This window comes from Urocampus carinirostris, chromosome 13, assembly GCF_059441175.1.
Source record: "Urocampus carinirostris isolate Australia breed hairy pipefish chromosome 13, RoL_Ucar_1.0, whole genome shotgun sequence".
Classification (NCBI taxonomy): domain Eukaryota; kingdom Metazoa; phylum Chordata; class Actinopteri; order Syngnathiformes; family Syngnathidae; genus Urocampus; species Urocampus carinirostris.
In genome coordinates this window covers 37094366-37110778 of record NC_142361.1, presented here as the reverse complement: position 1 = coordinate 37110778, position 16413 = coordinate 37094366, and the positions used below count along the sequence as shown (strand labels likewise).

Genomic DNA, 16413 nt, shown 5'->3' with positions numbered 1-16413 from the left:
AGACGGGAGTTTAAAAAGAGTTGAATAGCCTATCAGATCCCGTGGCTGTTGGCGCCAACGGGGCAGCCGAAGGTGCCCCGAATCAGTAATCATGACATTTGGTTTTGTTTGTTTACATACAGTAAAAAATAAAATGTACATAAAAAAAGACATCAAATAAAATTCTGTTTAGCGATTCGTATTTGAATATGGCCATTGGAAGTAGGAAATAATAAATCAAATAATAATAAATAATATAATAAAAAAAATAATATACTTTAATAATCCATTATAGAATAGAATAGAATCTACCTTTATTGTCATTGTTACAAAATGGGTTAACATATTGTGACAACGAAATTGGGCATGACACTCCAGTTTCACACATTCACAGTGAGGTAAAAAAGCCAAGAAGATAAAGGAACAGAGAAGATAAGGTTATAAAACAAGGAGGATAAGGTTATAGTTATAAATTACACAAAATTTACCCAAGAAATGTCGACATATAGGATGTTACATACAGTTTGGTATCGTAGGGTTTATCTGCACAGCTTATCCTCAGTAGGGTCGCGAGGGTGCCGGAGCCCATCCCAGCTGTCTTCGGGGAGTGGGACACCCTCAACTGCTTGCCAGCTGGTCAAAGAGACAACTCACTCGCTCATTCCCATCTAGGGACAATTTGGAACGGACAATTCACTCGACATGCGTGTTTTTGGAATGTGGGAGGAAGCCGGAGTGCCTGGAGGAAACCGAAGTAAGCACGGGGAGAACATGCAAACTCCACACAGGAAGGTTCAATCACATGAGCTCAGAACCGTGCCACACACATTTGTGACGCCCTTTATCACATGAAGTCTCAAAGGGATGCACAGGCCACTGCAAACCACAAACCACTACCACACCATCCCCTGATCTAAAACCTACATGAGGGCAAGGAAAAACCCAAAAACCTCAACGTGAGGAAAATGAAGAAACCTTGAGAAGGGACCGACATGACGTCTTCCCCCTTCCAGGATGACCAGGCTGCAATGGATGTTGCAATAACAAATAATACACTGATATTGTCAACGTGAAATATAAATGAGAAAAATAAGAAAAACAGTTTTTGTATGAGGGAATCTTATATGTTGAAATACTGAAACATTTATCCAACTCTTTTTAATTATTGTATATTTTCTCAATTGAATTGACTGTATTTATGGAACAGTTCATGATAAAAAGTGATTTTTGCAGGCTGCGCCTCGGAGTAAAAGCAAACTCCAAGAGGAGGACTCAAAGATTGCAGAGTGGAATGAAACCTCACAGATACATCAGCGAGATCTCAAAGACTTCGACAACGCCTTGATTCAACTCAATCAGGTTGGCTATTTTTATAGAAAGTTTTTTGGGCGATCAATTAGTTTTTTTTATGAATATACAATTTGGAGAGCTTAATATATAAAAAAAAAAAATCGACTTTGCCCTTTCTAAAGGTCAGCGATTATACTCCGTCTCATAGATGTGTCGGATATGTTTCTGTTAAATATTGTTTTGTCTCCATCTTTAAAGACGGGTGATCCCCTGATGAACCGACTAAATCCCAGTTCGGAACTGGTGAGGAACCAGTTGAGCCAGCTCAAGGACCAATGGAATCTCCTCAAACAGACGGCGGCCGGCCAATCGCGACTCCCCAAAAACCTCCAAGAGTTCAACAAAAAGGTCGACCAACTCGAAATCTGGATCAAAGACAAGGTACGATCGTATAATTGTGTCATGAAAAGATTTAACATACGTTGTTCTTGCCAAGGCGGCGCGGCGGAGCAGTGGTTAGCGCGTGTGCGGCACAGTTCTGAGGTCATGAGATCGAACCTCTTGTGTGGAGTTTGCATGTTCTCCCCATGCTTGCAGGGGTTTCTTCATGTCAGGTTAATTGACCGGTCCGAATTGTCCCTGGGTGTGAATGAGCGAGCGAATTGTCTGTCCCTGTGTGCCCTGCGACTGGCTGGAAACCAGTTCAGGGTGTCCCCTGCCCACTGCCCGAGGATAGCTGGGATGGGCTCCGCGACCCTTCTGAGGATAAACGGTGCAGATAATGGATGGATGGATGTTCTTGCCAAAGTAGAACAAAGATAAAAGAACCAACACATTTTTGATGGAGAAGGGGGACAGAAAAGGACATCGGGGACAGGGAAAATATATTTCTATGCAGATGGAGGACACTCAATTACTATTTCTATTTAATGGAGTGATGCTAAGGGACATCGGGACAATAAAAACATGTTCTTAATGGAGAGGGAACACCGAGGGACACCAGAGACAAGTGAAATGAGGAGGAGGACCACTAAGGCACACCGGGGACAATACAAATATATTTTTATGTGGGGTGGGGACACCGGGGACAAGAAAATTATACTTTGATTGGGGGAGGCACTAGGGTGCAGACTGGAACACGTTATTTCATTTATTTTTTGATTAGTAGAACTTTTTAACGTTTTTGTTTGACGGACCAAGCTAGAAAGCCTGAGGGGCCTAATGTGGCCTGCAGACCACATTTTGCCTAACCCCACAATAAAATATTGACCTTTATGCGTTGACAGGAAGAGGAGAAGGGTCTCGTTAGCGTCCTGGGTGCTAACGTTGACAAAATGCAGCTCACCAGAAGAATTTTAGACTTGAAACAGGTGATTTTTTTTAAGCTAGTCCATTTTTTGCTAGCTTTACTGAGTTATTATGATAATATATTGTGTGTGTGTATATATATATATATATATATATATATTTATATCCATACCTATCTATCTATTTATATCTATTTATAACTATCTATCTATATCTATCTATCTATATCTATCTATCTATACCTATATATATATATATATATATATATATATATATATATATATATATATATATATATATATATATATATATATTTATATCTATCTATCTATCTATATCTATTTATATCTATCTATTTATATCTATATATATATATATATATATATATATATATATATATATATAGGGCAGCACGGCGGCGCAGTGGCTAGCACGTGTGCGACACAGTTCTGAGGTCGTGGGAACCTCCTGAGTGGGTTCAAATCCAGCTACCGGCCTTGCTGTGCGGAGTTTGTATGTTCTCCCCGTGCTTGCGTGGGTTTCCTCCGGGCACTCCGGTTTCCTCCCACATTCCAAAAACATGCATTTCAGGTGAATTGGTCGGTCCAAATTGTCCCTAGGTGTGACTGAGCGAGTGAGTTGTCTGTCCCTGTGTGCCCTGCGATTGGCTGGCAACCAGTCCAGGGTGTCCCCTGCCCACTGCCCGATGATTGCTGGGATGGGCTCCAGCATCCCCGCGACCCTACTGAGGATAAACGGTGCAGCTGATGAGAGGAGATGAGATATATATATTTATATTTATATCTATCGATCTATCCATCTATATCTATATATCTTTCTATATCTATTTATATCTATCTATCTATACCTATAATATATATATATATATATATATATATATATATATATATATATATATATATATACATATATTCTTTTTGCATCTAGGACGAGCAACTCTACAGAACTCTCCACGAAGAAATCAACCACATGGCTCAAAAACTGGAGAAGCAAGGAAAGTCGGAGAGCAAAGGCATCTTAAGCCGCAGAAAGAATATCAATAAAATGTGAGATTCCTGCAACCCCACCTCCAAAATATTCCTAAGAATCGCCAGAAAATGACGCTGATTTTGTTCCTAGGTGGCTAAAGGTGCAATCCCGTCTAAAAAAACACCAAGACGATCTCCATCTGGCACTTGAAGTCTCGTCCTTTTACCAGCAAGCTGACAACACGTTATCCGCCATTAATCAAACGGTGTTATGATCATTCGTTTTGTTTTTGTTAACGATCCCGGCACGTGTTGATGACATCATCGAGACGTTTTCTTTCGTTCTCAGATGAAAAGCGTGTCGGCCTCGAGGGAGCCGAGAGAAATCCGAGATATTGCCAGTCAAATCATGGTAGGAATGTTTATTTATTATTTATTATCGAATGTATAGCCACCCCGGGGATGGGACACTAATCTGTTTTCAGGTTCCGGGTAGCAATTTGTGTGCCTTTTTCTTTTTTTCTTGACAAACGCAAGATTCGTTTCCATGGTTATTATGTTTTTCCTTTGGGACCCGTAGTTGAACAACTTAAAGCACATTACAAGAGAGTTTGAACTGAAAGAGTCAAAAAAAGCATCGTGGGAAGGAGTTCAGCCAATAACCTGACCCAAACCGATAGCAGAGCAGAATCTTATGGCATTGTCGATCGGTTACATCCAGATTCCTCAGCCTGTACCTTCCTTGTATTACTGGATCATCACTAGCTTTATTTCGATCTCTGGCACGTTCTTGCTTCTACCTTTAGCGTCACAGCAAGTCTTGAATCTTTGTCTTTCATGTTGTATTGTAAAATAAATACAATCGAGAAGGGACAAAGAACATTAGATTCCATATTACTGAAAATCCAGCACCGATCAAAAGAATGAGGTTGCTATCTTGCTACTAGCACATACATTGTGCTATTATCTCTAATCTACATACGATCTTTTGTCAAAGGGCTGCTATAAACTGACATGAATTCTGCCGTTCTCCTTTAACAATCGAAGCGCAGCCTGGCTACGTCACACTTGTTTACAACCACGGGAAAATTCTGTTCATTGTGTAAAAAAAAAAAAAAAAAAGCTACTTTTTTTTTTTTCTTTTTATAGATTTGTGAATACTTTAATTTATATTTCACGTGTTTTTCAGGGATCCCCTGCAAAATATGAAATGACTCATTACTAAATAATTGGGTGCGTGTAATATTTTATAATTATTAATAATATATAATTTAAAGAACAAAATATCTGAGGAGTTGTTTGGGAGCCGAAAGAGCTGGCTCTTGTCAGTGAACCGAGCCAACGGAGCCGGTTTTCTAAATAGAGCTGTGCTCTTGGCCGTAATGACAAGCCACCGGAGCAGTTGTGTAAGCTTCATTATCACGCACTTTGGAAAAACTCTTCTTTTTTTGCGTGGTCTCTAGAGTCAGACTGCCAGGGAACATGGCAATGGCAACAATTTCAAGCATTTTCAAGCACTTCACCCAAAATTGAAGCAATGTTCTGAGCTTGAAATCACAACATTAAAATTCAAGCATTTGCAAGGATTTCAAGCACCTTCACAAACGGGGACCTAAAAACATTGGATTCTCATCTCATCAGCTGCACCGCTTATCCTCAGTAGGGTCGCGGGGATGCTGGAGCCCATCCCAGCAATCATCGGGCAGTGGGCAGGGGACACCCTGGACTGGTTGCCAGCCAATCGCAGGGCACACGGGGACAGACAACTCACTCGCTCAGTCACACCTAGGGACAATTTGGACCGGCCAATTCACCTGAAATGCATGTTTTTGTATCATGGGAGGAAACCGGAGTGCCCGGAGGAAACCCACGCAAACACGGGGAGAACATACAAACTCCTAGGGATGTTGTGTTGCTGATGTCGTATGGTGGGGTAATGCTGTAAAGAGGGGGCAAAAAAACCCCATCTTTTTCCAGATCGTAAAGTGAAAATATTGCAAGCTAAGGAGTTGTGTTGTTGATGCCTTATGGTGGGGGAAAATAATCGTAAATAGGGGCCAGAAAAAAATCATCATATTCCACATCGTAACGTAAAAACATTGTAATCTATGTCGGCTGTGTCGTTTATGTTGTATGGTGGGGACAGTGCTGTAAAGAGGAGCCGACTTTTCATTCAAAATTGGAAAGTGAAAACTCCGTGAGCTAGGGACGTCATTCTGTAATGTTGTATAGTGGGGAAAATGCTGTAAAGAGGGGGCAATAAACCCATCTTACTCCAGATTATGTGAAAATATTTCAAGCTAAGGCCATTAAGTCGTTGATGTCGTATGGTGGGGACAATGCTGTAAAGAGGAGCTGACTTTTTATTCAAAATTCTGATGTGAAAACTTGATAAGCTACGAATTTCATCCTGTAATGTCATATAGTGGGGAAAATGCTGTAAAGAGGGGAAGAAAACACATCTTATTCCAGATTGTAATGTGAAAATATTGCAATCTAAGGACATTGTGTTGTTGATGCCGTATGGCGGGGAAAAAACTGTAAAAAGGGGGCGACTTTTCATTCAAAAGTGGAAAGTGAAAACTCTGTGAGCTAGGGACGTCATTCTGTAATGTTGTATAGTGGGGAAAATGCTGTAAAGGGGAGGCAAAAAACACCTTATTCCAATATTTCAAGCTAGTGACGCTGTAACGCGGGGGTCTACTGAATTTCCAAATGCAAAAGACGATTGGAAGTAATGGTGTTGTTCTTGTGCGTTAAGATGTTGGACGTTAGCGTGTCTCGTCTGTCCAATGTCCATCCTGCTTTGGCATCCGCAGTGGGACACAAACTGAACGAGGTCAGGGGCAGCTGGCTTCTTCTGCAGAAGCTTTGCAGGTGAGTATGCACATCATTAGAACCTGTACTAGGCTACAGTTCCAACTATGGCCAGAGGGGGCCTTGGCGAGTCAATAAGTGTCAAACTACGCTATGTCAGTTTGAAGAAGAACCAGGCTCTTAGTAATTGATTCTCAAATGTTCAAATTCATACCAAAAACTTGACATTATTATTAGATGCGATTCTTTCCAGAAAAATACACCACAAAAATTATATATATATTACATATTTAAATAATACATATAATAAAAAAATTACCTACATTCAAAAATGACAAATAAAATCAATCTCATTGGTAATTTTTTGCTGATAATTTAAAGTTATATGCTTAATAAAAATTTTAAAAATGATTACATATGCTTTTTTTGTTAGTTCATGAGAATTTTACAATATAATTGAGACCGACCATTAAAAATCACGTTTTTGATACATTTAATTTATTATTTTTGATAATATATAAAATAATCCTTAAAATAATTAAAATAATCTGGTATGGTAGCTGCTCAATTTGAAATACCTTTTCTTACTAACCTACAAAAATAATTCATTCAATTTTCAAAATGTTTTGAATTTATAATAAGAATTACTAAACGTGTCGCTGTCATGTGAAAAACTAAAAAAAATTATATTATATTTTTATTAATTGAATTTTTTAAGTAACGCAAAAAAACTAATACTTAAAACAAGCAAAACGTTCGTTTGAAAAATATTCTCTATATTAAAAAACATATTTTTAATCCATAATAAGCATTTTACAATATATTGTCGCTGGAAAAAATACATCAATTTTTTGGTGTATTTTTTCCATTTTTTGCACTGGAATGTCTACGATATAAAAAATACTGAAAAAAAGCAAAAAGTGGAGATAATATTTACATCGTTTATTCTTTCTGTAATTTACCCTAAAAACAAGTTAAAAGTTTTGTAAAAAGAGAAAAGCTATGCTTCGAATGTGTAAAACTGGGGCAATACATTTTTTTCAATTTTAGTTTACTTTAATAAATTGAATTTATTTGACTTTCATTGATTCATTTATCAGGATGGTATGCACTGCTTATATTTATTTTCAAAACATAACCTTATAAATACAAAATACTGTTTGATAGTATTGTCATGAAATGGAACAGGATCAGGACCCAAATGCGTGACGTGTCTCACACAAGCTTATATTTTACGGGAAATGGGGAGTCATGTACATTAGGCAGTCGTCTGGCGTGGAATAATAGGAAGCCAGAGACCGATGAGATCGATACCGATTGCCCGATCAGATATTGGACAGATGGGGTCGATACCGGACAGGACAGGACTGATATGGTAACAGGGTATTGAAATTAAAAAGGACAAACTAGACGGGAAGGAAAACTGGAGAGAATAATAAACGGGACCAAAATAGACGGGAACAAAACTGGAAACCGATATTAAACAGGACAAAATAAATGGGAACAGGAAAATACTAACAGGAAACAGGACCGAGTCAGAACCCAGGACTTGCGTGGCAGAGGTTCGTTGACGGACTGACCAAGATAATATGAGAGCACTGAGCTTAAATAATGAATAGTGAGCCGCAGCTGGTGCCACATAGGCGGGGCTAATTGGGCGCCATGACAACCGTGACAAGTCTGTACACATATATATATATATATATAGATATATGTATACACACTACAAACAATATTTTTCAGGGATTGTGTCACCCTAAAAAGGGCTGAAACGCACTTTTGACTTGAAACTGGTAAAAGGTCCATAATAATAGAGGTCCTTTCCACTAATTGAAGGCAGATAGTGATGTAAGGGCAACTAATGATGGGATGCTGAATCAAAAGCCTGAAATTATTCACGCTTGCTGAAAAGAACACCCATGAAGAAGATTTTGGACCGACATGAAAACAGAAAAAAATCTCGGGGAACAATCCCGTCGGTCTTTTCCAGACCACCAGAAATAAAAAAAAGACATTCCGTCCCATAAATGACGTAAGCGTTCTTGTTTAAGCTAAGCTATTTGCGTCCAGCCCATTCAAGACCATAATTGGACTTTTTTGGACCCTCTTCTATTTTCCGGCAGGAGCCAGAGGAGCAGCTTCGCCGGGGAAGACGCTGACCCCTTGTCCCCGACGCAAAGCATCGTGGGAAAAAAAACAGAGGACTCGACGGTAAGGAAAAGACATCATTGGTGCCGGCGTACACGAAGAAGGCCATAGTTGACGCGATACACGTTAATGGCGTCAATTCGTGAGATGATCGATGAAAATGGGATTTATATAGAGGTGGGCGACACATTGAAGATGAAAGACATGCAGAGGGGGGATTAAGGGGTACAAGGGACACCGGGGACAAGAAAATATCTATTTTATGCGTGGGGAAACAAAGTGATGCTGGGGACACAAAATGATGTTTTTATATAGATGGGAGTTATGATTACTGATGTGACCCAGTTGTGCCTGCTCATTTGGCGCCACTTGCGGCGGGTTCTGATTGGCTCCCTGTCACTATTTGAACTCAGTCCTGTCTGTCCCCTGGTGTCAGTCCATCTGTGAACCTCAGTGAATACTAGGCAAGCCTTTTTCGACCCTGACTCCCACCTGTCCCGTTTTTGCTCCCGTCTGTCTCCAGGTATGAACTGTTTTGCTCCTGACCACGTCTGTTCTCCCGTCCCGGCTTACGATCTCTTTTTGTCCCCGACTATGTCTACTCTCCTGTTGTAGCTTACGACTTGCTTCCCACCCAGACCACGTTTTTGCTCTCCTGTTCGGACTATCGACCTGTTTTCCCGTCCCTGACACCACCATCGCTCGCTACGGAAGATCCACTTCCGCGTTTGGAGCACAATCCGTGAACGAGAGCGGCTTGCTTCCTGCGTCCAGCGAACACAGGATCGTAGACGCAGCCCTTTCTCTTTCCTCCAATAAGCGGTTAAAAAGTTTTATAGCATATATTATGATCATAAAAAACATAATTGGAAAAAATACATTATTATTAATCATACACGCTATTGCCTTATCTTTAACGATTGTGTGTCATGATTAGTGATGTGAATCACCTGTGCTCGCTGCTTTGGCGCTGACTGCCTGGGACTCTCATTGGCTCCCTGTCCCTATTGAAACCCACTCCTTTCTGTCACCTGTTGTCAGTCCGTCTGCGAACCTCAGTAAATACTAGGCAAGCCTTTTTTTTCGACCCTGACTCCCACCTGTTTTTGCTCCCGTCTCTCCCCCGGCTTCGACCTGTTTTTGATCCTGACCATGTGTACTCTCCCGTCCTGGCTGACGACTCACTTCAGACCCCGTTTTTGCTCTCCTGTCCCGGCTACCGACCCGTTTTTCCGTTCCCCATGCCGCCACAGATCCACTTCCGCGTTCGGAGCGACCTGACTTCAGATCGTGGGCGCAGCCCTTCCTCTTTCCTTTAATAAAACCTGTGAGAAACGTAACGCAATTGGGTCCTGTTTCCGTTCTGGTCCTGACATTGTGGTTCATTGAACGTACCTTACACCACTGTCATAATAGTAATAACTTAGTAATTACACAGTGTAGGGTAAATTGCTTACAATTATATTTATTTCATCCAGAATCTGGTTTTGAGTGAGGCGCGTCTCCAAAGCAAGAAGGTCTTTTGAGTTTGCTTGTTGGCTCTTATAGGTGTTAGCAGCAAGAGGGGCGGTCCCAGTACCCGCTCTGTAAGTGGAGTCGGCTGGCGGCATTTATCAACTATAGTAATAACACCAGAACAGCTATTTCAGATGAGTTGTATATTTTGTACAACCACACAATTAAAACCAAAAGCCTAACGGACAAAGCCACAAAAAGTAAAAGTCATCCGCAACTTGAAGCGATTGCAGCTGACCCAAACGCAGAGACATCTGAAAACAATGGCGTGTCATTTCACATTTGTTTGCTCGTAATTTTTTCTAAACACCATCTCGGTTTGTTTCTACGTCTAAGTGCGGACAGATGGCGAGCCTGCACGCCACATGAGCGCGCCGATACTTTTTAGCTAACGTCACCGGATAGCAAAACGCTCCGTCACAAAAACAGACCGGCTTCAACACGTGGCGGAGGAGGGGCGTTTGATTCGTGACAGCTCCGGGTGGCCGAAAAACCATTACCAAAAGTACATGAAAGTTGAAAAAGACGTCTTTATGGGGGACTAAAATTGGAGAGGTGGTAATGGTTACTTATATTCTCTTTGATCTTTAAAAAAGGGAAGGGACGAGATTATTCATCATTCTGTGTTTTATTTACTGATAAATGGTCACTGTTCAGATTCAGATTCAGATCTACTTTATTGTCATTCTAGTACACGTGTATACAGAACGAAATGTCGATGCATCTGACCCCCACAGTTTCCTTGAATGTACAGATATAAATAATGTTGTATTGTATTTTGGCTACGTATAGTATTTTACCATAGTGCCGATATTTATTTCGTTGAAATCATTGTAGTGTTATCGAACATCCTTAACTAACTAACTTTTATCATGTGTATAAAAGTGGCAAGTGACCATGTTTTCCTAACCCTAGCCCAACCCTAACAATAAATTCAGCTCTAAGCCTATCCCTTAACATGAAGCCTAGCCATTAGCCCTAACCCTAATACCAGTGCAACCCTAACATTAATCCTAGCTCTCAGCCTAGCCCTTAACACTAGGCTTATCCCACAAAGTCTAGCCCTTAACCGTAACACTATCCCAACGTTAACCCAAAGAATAACCCTTATCTTAGAATTTGCCCTAAAGTTAACCCAAGCCCTAAGCCTAGCACTAACTTCAGCAGTAGCCATAGCCCTTAACCCTAACCCAACCATGACCCTAACCTTAAAATTAACTGTAGCTATTAACCTCAACCCAACCTCAACCCTAGCCCTTAACCCTAGCGTCAACCATTGCTCTTAACTCCAACACAACCTTAAACTTGGCCCTTAATCCTAGTATGAACCATAGCCCTTGACCCCGACCCAACTATAACCCTAGCCTTAAGCCTAACTCTAACCCCAACCCAACCTTGACCGAATCCTTAACCCTAACCCTAGCATTAACCAAAGCCCTTTACCCCAACCCAAACTTAACCCTAACCTTAACCATGGCCTTCAAGACCAACATAACCTTAACCCTAGCCCCAAGCCTAGCCCTTATCTCTTACTTTGACTGTAGCACTTAACCCCAACCCAAACTTAACCCTAACCTTAACCATAGCCTTCAAGACCAACATAACCTTAACCCTAGCCCAAAGCCTAGCCCTTATCCCTTACTTTAACTGTTGCACTTAACCCCAACCAAACCTTAACACTAGCCCTAGCCCTTAACCCTAACCTTAGCATTTAGCATAGCCCTTGACCCCAACATAACCTTAACCCTAGCCCTAAGCATAGCCCTTAGCCCTAACTTTAACCATAGTCCTTAACCCGTACCCAACCTTAACGCTAGCCCAAAGCCTAGCCCTTAAACCTAACCCTAGCATTTACCATAGCCCTTGACCCGAACATAACTTAACCCTAGCCTTAAGCCTAGCCCTTAACCCTAACTTTAACCGTAGACCTTGACCCCAACCCAACCTTAACACTAGCCCTTAACCCTAACTTTAACCATAGCCCTTAACCCCAACCCAAGCTTGACCCAATCTCTAAGCCTAGCCCTTAACCCTAGCAGTTACCATAGGCCTTGACCCCAACATAACCTTAACCCTAGCCTTAAGCCTAGCACTTAACCCTAATATTAACCATAGCCCTTAGCCCCAACCCAAACTTAACCCTAACCTTAACCATAGCCTTCAAGACAAACATAACCTTAACCCTAGACCCAAGCCGTATCACTCAACCCCAACCTTAACACTAGCCCTTAACCCTAGCATTTACCATAACATTACCCATAGCCCTTAGCCACAGCCTAACCTTAATTTTAGCCCTTAACACCAATATAACCTTAACCCTAGCCCTAAGCATAGCTATTAACCCTAACCCTAGCAATAACCTTAGCCCTTAACGGTGGCCCAACCTTAACACCAACCCTAGCTGCAACCCTAGCCCTTAACCCTCACCAGGGGGTCATCCAGCACTTTGGCGCTCCCAAGTGGCTTGATGGTGCTTTTTCAAAAATGGTTTGATAATGGAAAATTATACGGTAGGAGGCCAAATATGACTCAAACATTCTTAAAATTTTCCAAGAATAATATATGCAGTAACTATTGCTATCCATATAAGGCTTATATAAAGCTTATTTTTTTGTGGCTCCAATATGCATCTTTCAAGATTTTGGCTCGCCAACCCCTGCCATAAACCATTCCCATGATTTCCCTGGAAATCCCCGAAACAATCCAAAATAGAACTTTCTCCGCAATCCATTCCATTTCCCTTCTAATAATCGTTTTTTTTCTCCTCCGCCAGAACAAATCGCAAGGCTCTGGGAATACGAGAGAGCAATGTGCGAACCGCACCTCCGGGCTCGATGATGTCATCTTTGACAACAACTCCAGGTCATTTGAGCCCGACTCGCCTTACGTAACGACATGTTTGATGTGATTTAAGACCCGAGTTTCACGCGGGCGTGTTTTTCCTTTTTTTCCCCCGCAGGAAAATGGGAAACCACCCGCGCCCTCCATTCCAGCTACAGAAGTTCACCGTTTCTGCAGACAAGGTCATTGAATGTCCTCCGAAACTCACTATTTGTTTTTACGTTTCAATGAATGGATCTATTTCATTTTTTGGGGGTAACATTTTGTGTGCTAAGGAACTAAACGAGTTTGGGTTTGTAATCAAATATATGTTTTCATAAATAATATATTGTCAGGAACCAGAACAGGATCAGGACCCAATTGCGTGACGTTTACCACAAGTTTTATGGAAAGAGAGAGGAAGGCCTGCACCTACGATCCGGGGTTCGCTAGGTGCGGGAAGCAAGTCGCTCTCGTACTCGGATTGTGATACTAACACGGAAGTGGATTTTCCGTAGCAAGCGATGGCGGTGTCAGGGGCAGAAACCTGGTCGGTAGCCGGGACTGTGAGAGCAAGACGTAGTCGGGGTCGGAAACGAGTCGTAAGCCGGGACGGGAGAGCAGACGTGGTTGGGATCAAAACAGGTCGTAGCCAGAGACAAACGGGAGCAAAAACGGGACAGGCGTGAGTCAGGGTCGAGAAAAGCTTGCCTAGTCTACACGGAGATTCGCAGACGGACTGACAACAGGGGACTGACAGGACTGGGTTCAAATAGTGACAGGGAGCCAATCAGAACCCGCAGCAGCAGCAGCTGAGTCACATCAGTAATCATGACATATATAACATAATATGAATTGTTTTTTATAAAAAAAAAAAAAAAAAACGTTCAATGTGAATTATTATTTTGTTGCAACAGATGCTCAGGAGGGAGGAATATATTGGTAACACAAAATAACTTATTTAATGTTTTTTTATTTTATTTTTTATTTCTTATAATTTCATTAACCTGTTTTATTTTTAAAATATATTTAATTTACTTTTTGTATTTATTTTTAGGTATTTTTATATATTTTTAAAAATACTTTTTAAAAAATGTTCTTGCTTTATTTTTTCTGTTTTTAATCCGACTTCTAACCAAATAAAAAAACGTACTTAAAATAAGCAACATCATTAAACATAAATAATATATATTTATTGTCAGGACCAGAACGGAAGCAGGACCCACTTGCGTTATGTTTCTCAGAAGTTTTATTGGAGGAAAGAGAAAGTTCTGCGCCCACGATCTGGCGTTCGCTAGGCGCGGGAAGCAAGTCGCTCTCGTACTCAAATTGTGATCCGAATGCGGAGGCTGATTTTCCGTAGCGAGCGATGGAAGTGTCAGGCACGGAAAAAACGCGTCATGAGCGGGGACTGGGAGAGCAAGGCGTGGTCCGGGTCGGAAGCGAGTCGTAAGCCAGAACGGGAGAGTAGACGTAGTCGGGGACAAAAAGGGGTCGTAAGCCGGGACGGGAGAGCAGACGTGGTCAGGATCAAAACAGGTCGAAGCCGGAGACAGACGGGAGCAAAAAGCGGGACAGGTGGGAGTCGGGGTTGAAAAAGGCCTGCCTAGTGTTCACTGAGGTTCGCAGACGGACTGACAAAAGGGGACAGACAGGTGTGGGTTCAAATAGGGACAGGGAGCCAATCAGAACCCGCGGCAATTGGCGCCAAATGAGCGGGCACAGCTGAGTCACATCAGTAATCATGACATTTATTTGTTTACAGCCGTATTTACTCAATGATTTACTTTTTTAAATATAATGTATCTATAGGTATTTATTGTTCATCTAATTTCTATTAAAACGAGAAAAAAAGATACTTAAAATGATCCTTATCTGCATTTACCTTCATCTTATTTCAAAGTTTGCTATTTTTCAACTTGTTTGATTATTTTTATTTATTTGATTATGTATTCATGTATTTATTCGTTTTTATTATTTTTTTAAAATTCATATCTTTTTTTCAAAATGAGCAACTTCATTTTTCCCAAGCTTGCTACTTTAATCTTTTCTCAAAGTCATCTTATTTATCCAGTTATTTATTTATGGTTTCCATTAAAGTGAGTATTGCTATTTCAACCAATCATTTTTAACTGATTTATTGATGTAATTTGTTTTCGTTTTCTTTTAAAATGAGAAGAAAAATGATACTGTATTATTTGCCAGTGAGACATTTTTTTAAACTACATTTTTTTTTTCAACTTAAGCACGCAAATATGTTAAATATGAAAAACAATATTTTGGTGGGCCAGTGTGAGCTCAAAAAATATACATATCCTCAAATTGCATTTCCTAAAACGATTGTCTTATTTTTCACATCATTAGAAAGTGAAGCAATCCGCTGCCCCCTAGTGGAAATGGAAGAAAATAAGTCACTCTGCTGATCACTGGAAGTCAACACAGATACTAGACAACATTTTGCAAATAATTATTATTATTTTAGATAAATAATATTCATCCCAGGCTCAATATGAATCACACTCCATAGCTAAAGTTTGGTATTTTTCATTCAAACGTGCGCCATGTTTTGCAGACTCTGTCATGGCTGAAAGAAAACGTTTCCACGGCGACACAAGTGCGTTCCATCGCGACTTCCGAGGGACTGGAAGCCGCCATGAAGTGCCAAAATCTCGTGCGACGCGAAATCCTCAACAATCAAGCGAGGATTGAAGTCGTTAAAAGAGTAAATTGCGTTTTTTACCCCAGAATTTTCGTAATAGAGTAGGCTCCAGAATACAACACAACAGATAAACGAGAAAATCATATATTGGAAGTACTACTTGTGTTATATACATGCACGTCATTAACTAACATTGCAAAAATGATACGTGTAAAGGAAAAATTACATTTAAACTTACCTTTGCCGTGACTTGTGGTGGTTGAGTGGAATAGCAGGTGGATGCAAAGGGGGAGGAGACTGTGGATCAAAATGAATTTTATAACTTTTACTTGTGAGGATTGTCATGCCCTGGGAACATTTTCTTGCTTTAATCCCCTCCTTATTTTTAATAATTGTCCCGATTGTCTATTGGTTATGGCCATGCAACTTAGCCAAGCTAGCTATTTGTGTACTTTGTTTGTATTATTTGTATTAGAATCCTTTACATAGTTATCATTTTTCTTGCTTCTTCCTTTAGCATCACTACAAGCCCTGGGACCAATAGCAAATAAATACATACATAAAAATACAGTATTTTATTGCCAACTTGCTAAGGTATCACACTAGAGTTTGAACCAAACAAAGAGAAAGGCATAGTGGGAGGTATTTTAGCCAATAGCATGTTAGCATTTTTAACACGCTGTGATGCAAACCAACAGCTGAACAGCATTTTATATTTATATTTTATAGGACAGCAACCAATAACTGACAAGCATCTTGGTGTTGTAACTCACATGCTCAAAATTTTAGGACACAAGAAATAGTTTGTTGATTATGTGATCTAATGTGGAAAATGCCTTAAAGTGGGGCCTAAATTAGTTCACGGATTTGCAAACAAGGAGGGTTCAC

The 16413-nt window shown here is 40.6% G+C and overlaps 1 protein-coding gene across 1 annotated transcript in view; it reads left to right on the top strand.

Moving 5' to 3' along the window:
* mymx (myomixer) overlaps positions 1–16413 on the top strand; it is a 71300-nt gene that overhangs the window by 19468 nt on the left and 35419 nt on the right. Inside the window, exons 2-12 of the mRNA XM_088350880.1 lie at positions 1213–1338; positions 1528–1710; positions 2556–2639; positions 3526–3644; positions 3718–3832; positions 3916–3978; positions 6328–6443; positions 8507–8594; positions 12820–12908; positions 13006–13069; positions 15439–15588. Coding sequence (XP_088207006.1) covers positions 1213–1338; positions 1528–1710; positions 2556–2639; positions 3526–3644; positions 3718–3832; positions 3916–3978; positions 6328–6443; positions 8507–8594; positions 12820–12908; positions 13006–13069; positions 15439–15588 — 1197 coding nt within the window. The remainder of the gene's footprint in view (positions 1–1212; positions 1339–1527; positions 1711–2555; positions 2640–3525; positions 3645–3717; positions 3833–3915; positions 3979–6327; positions 6444–8506; positions 8595–12819; positions 12909–13005; positions 13070–15438; positions 15589–16413) is intronic.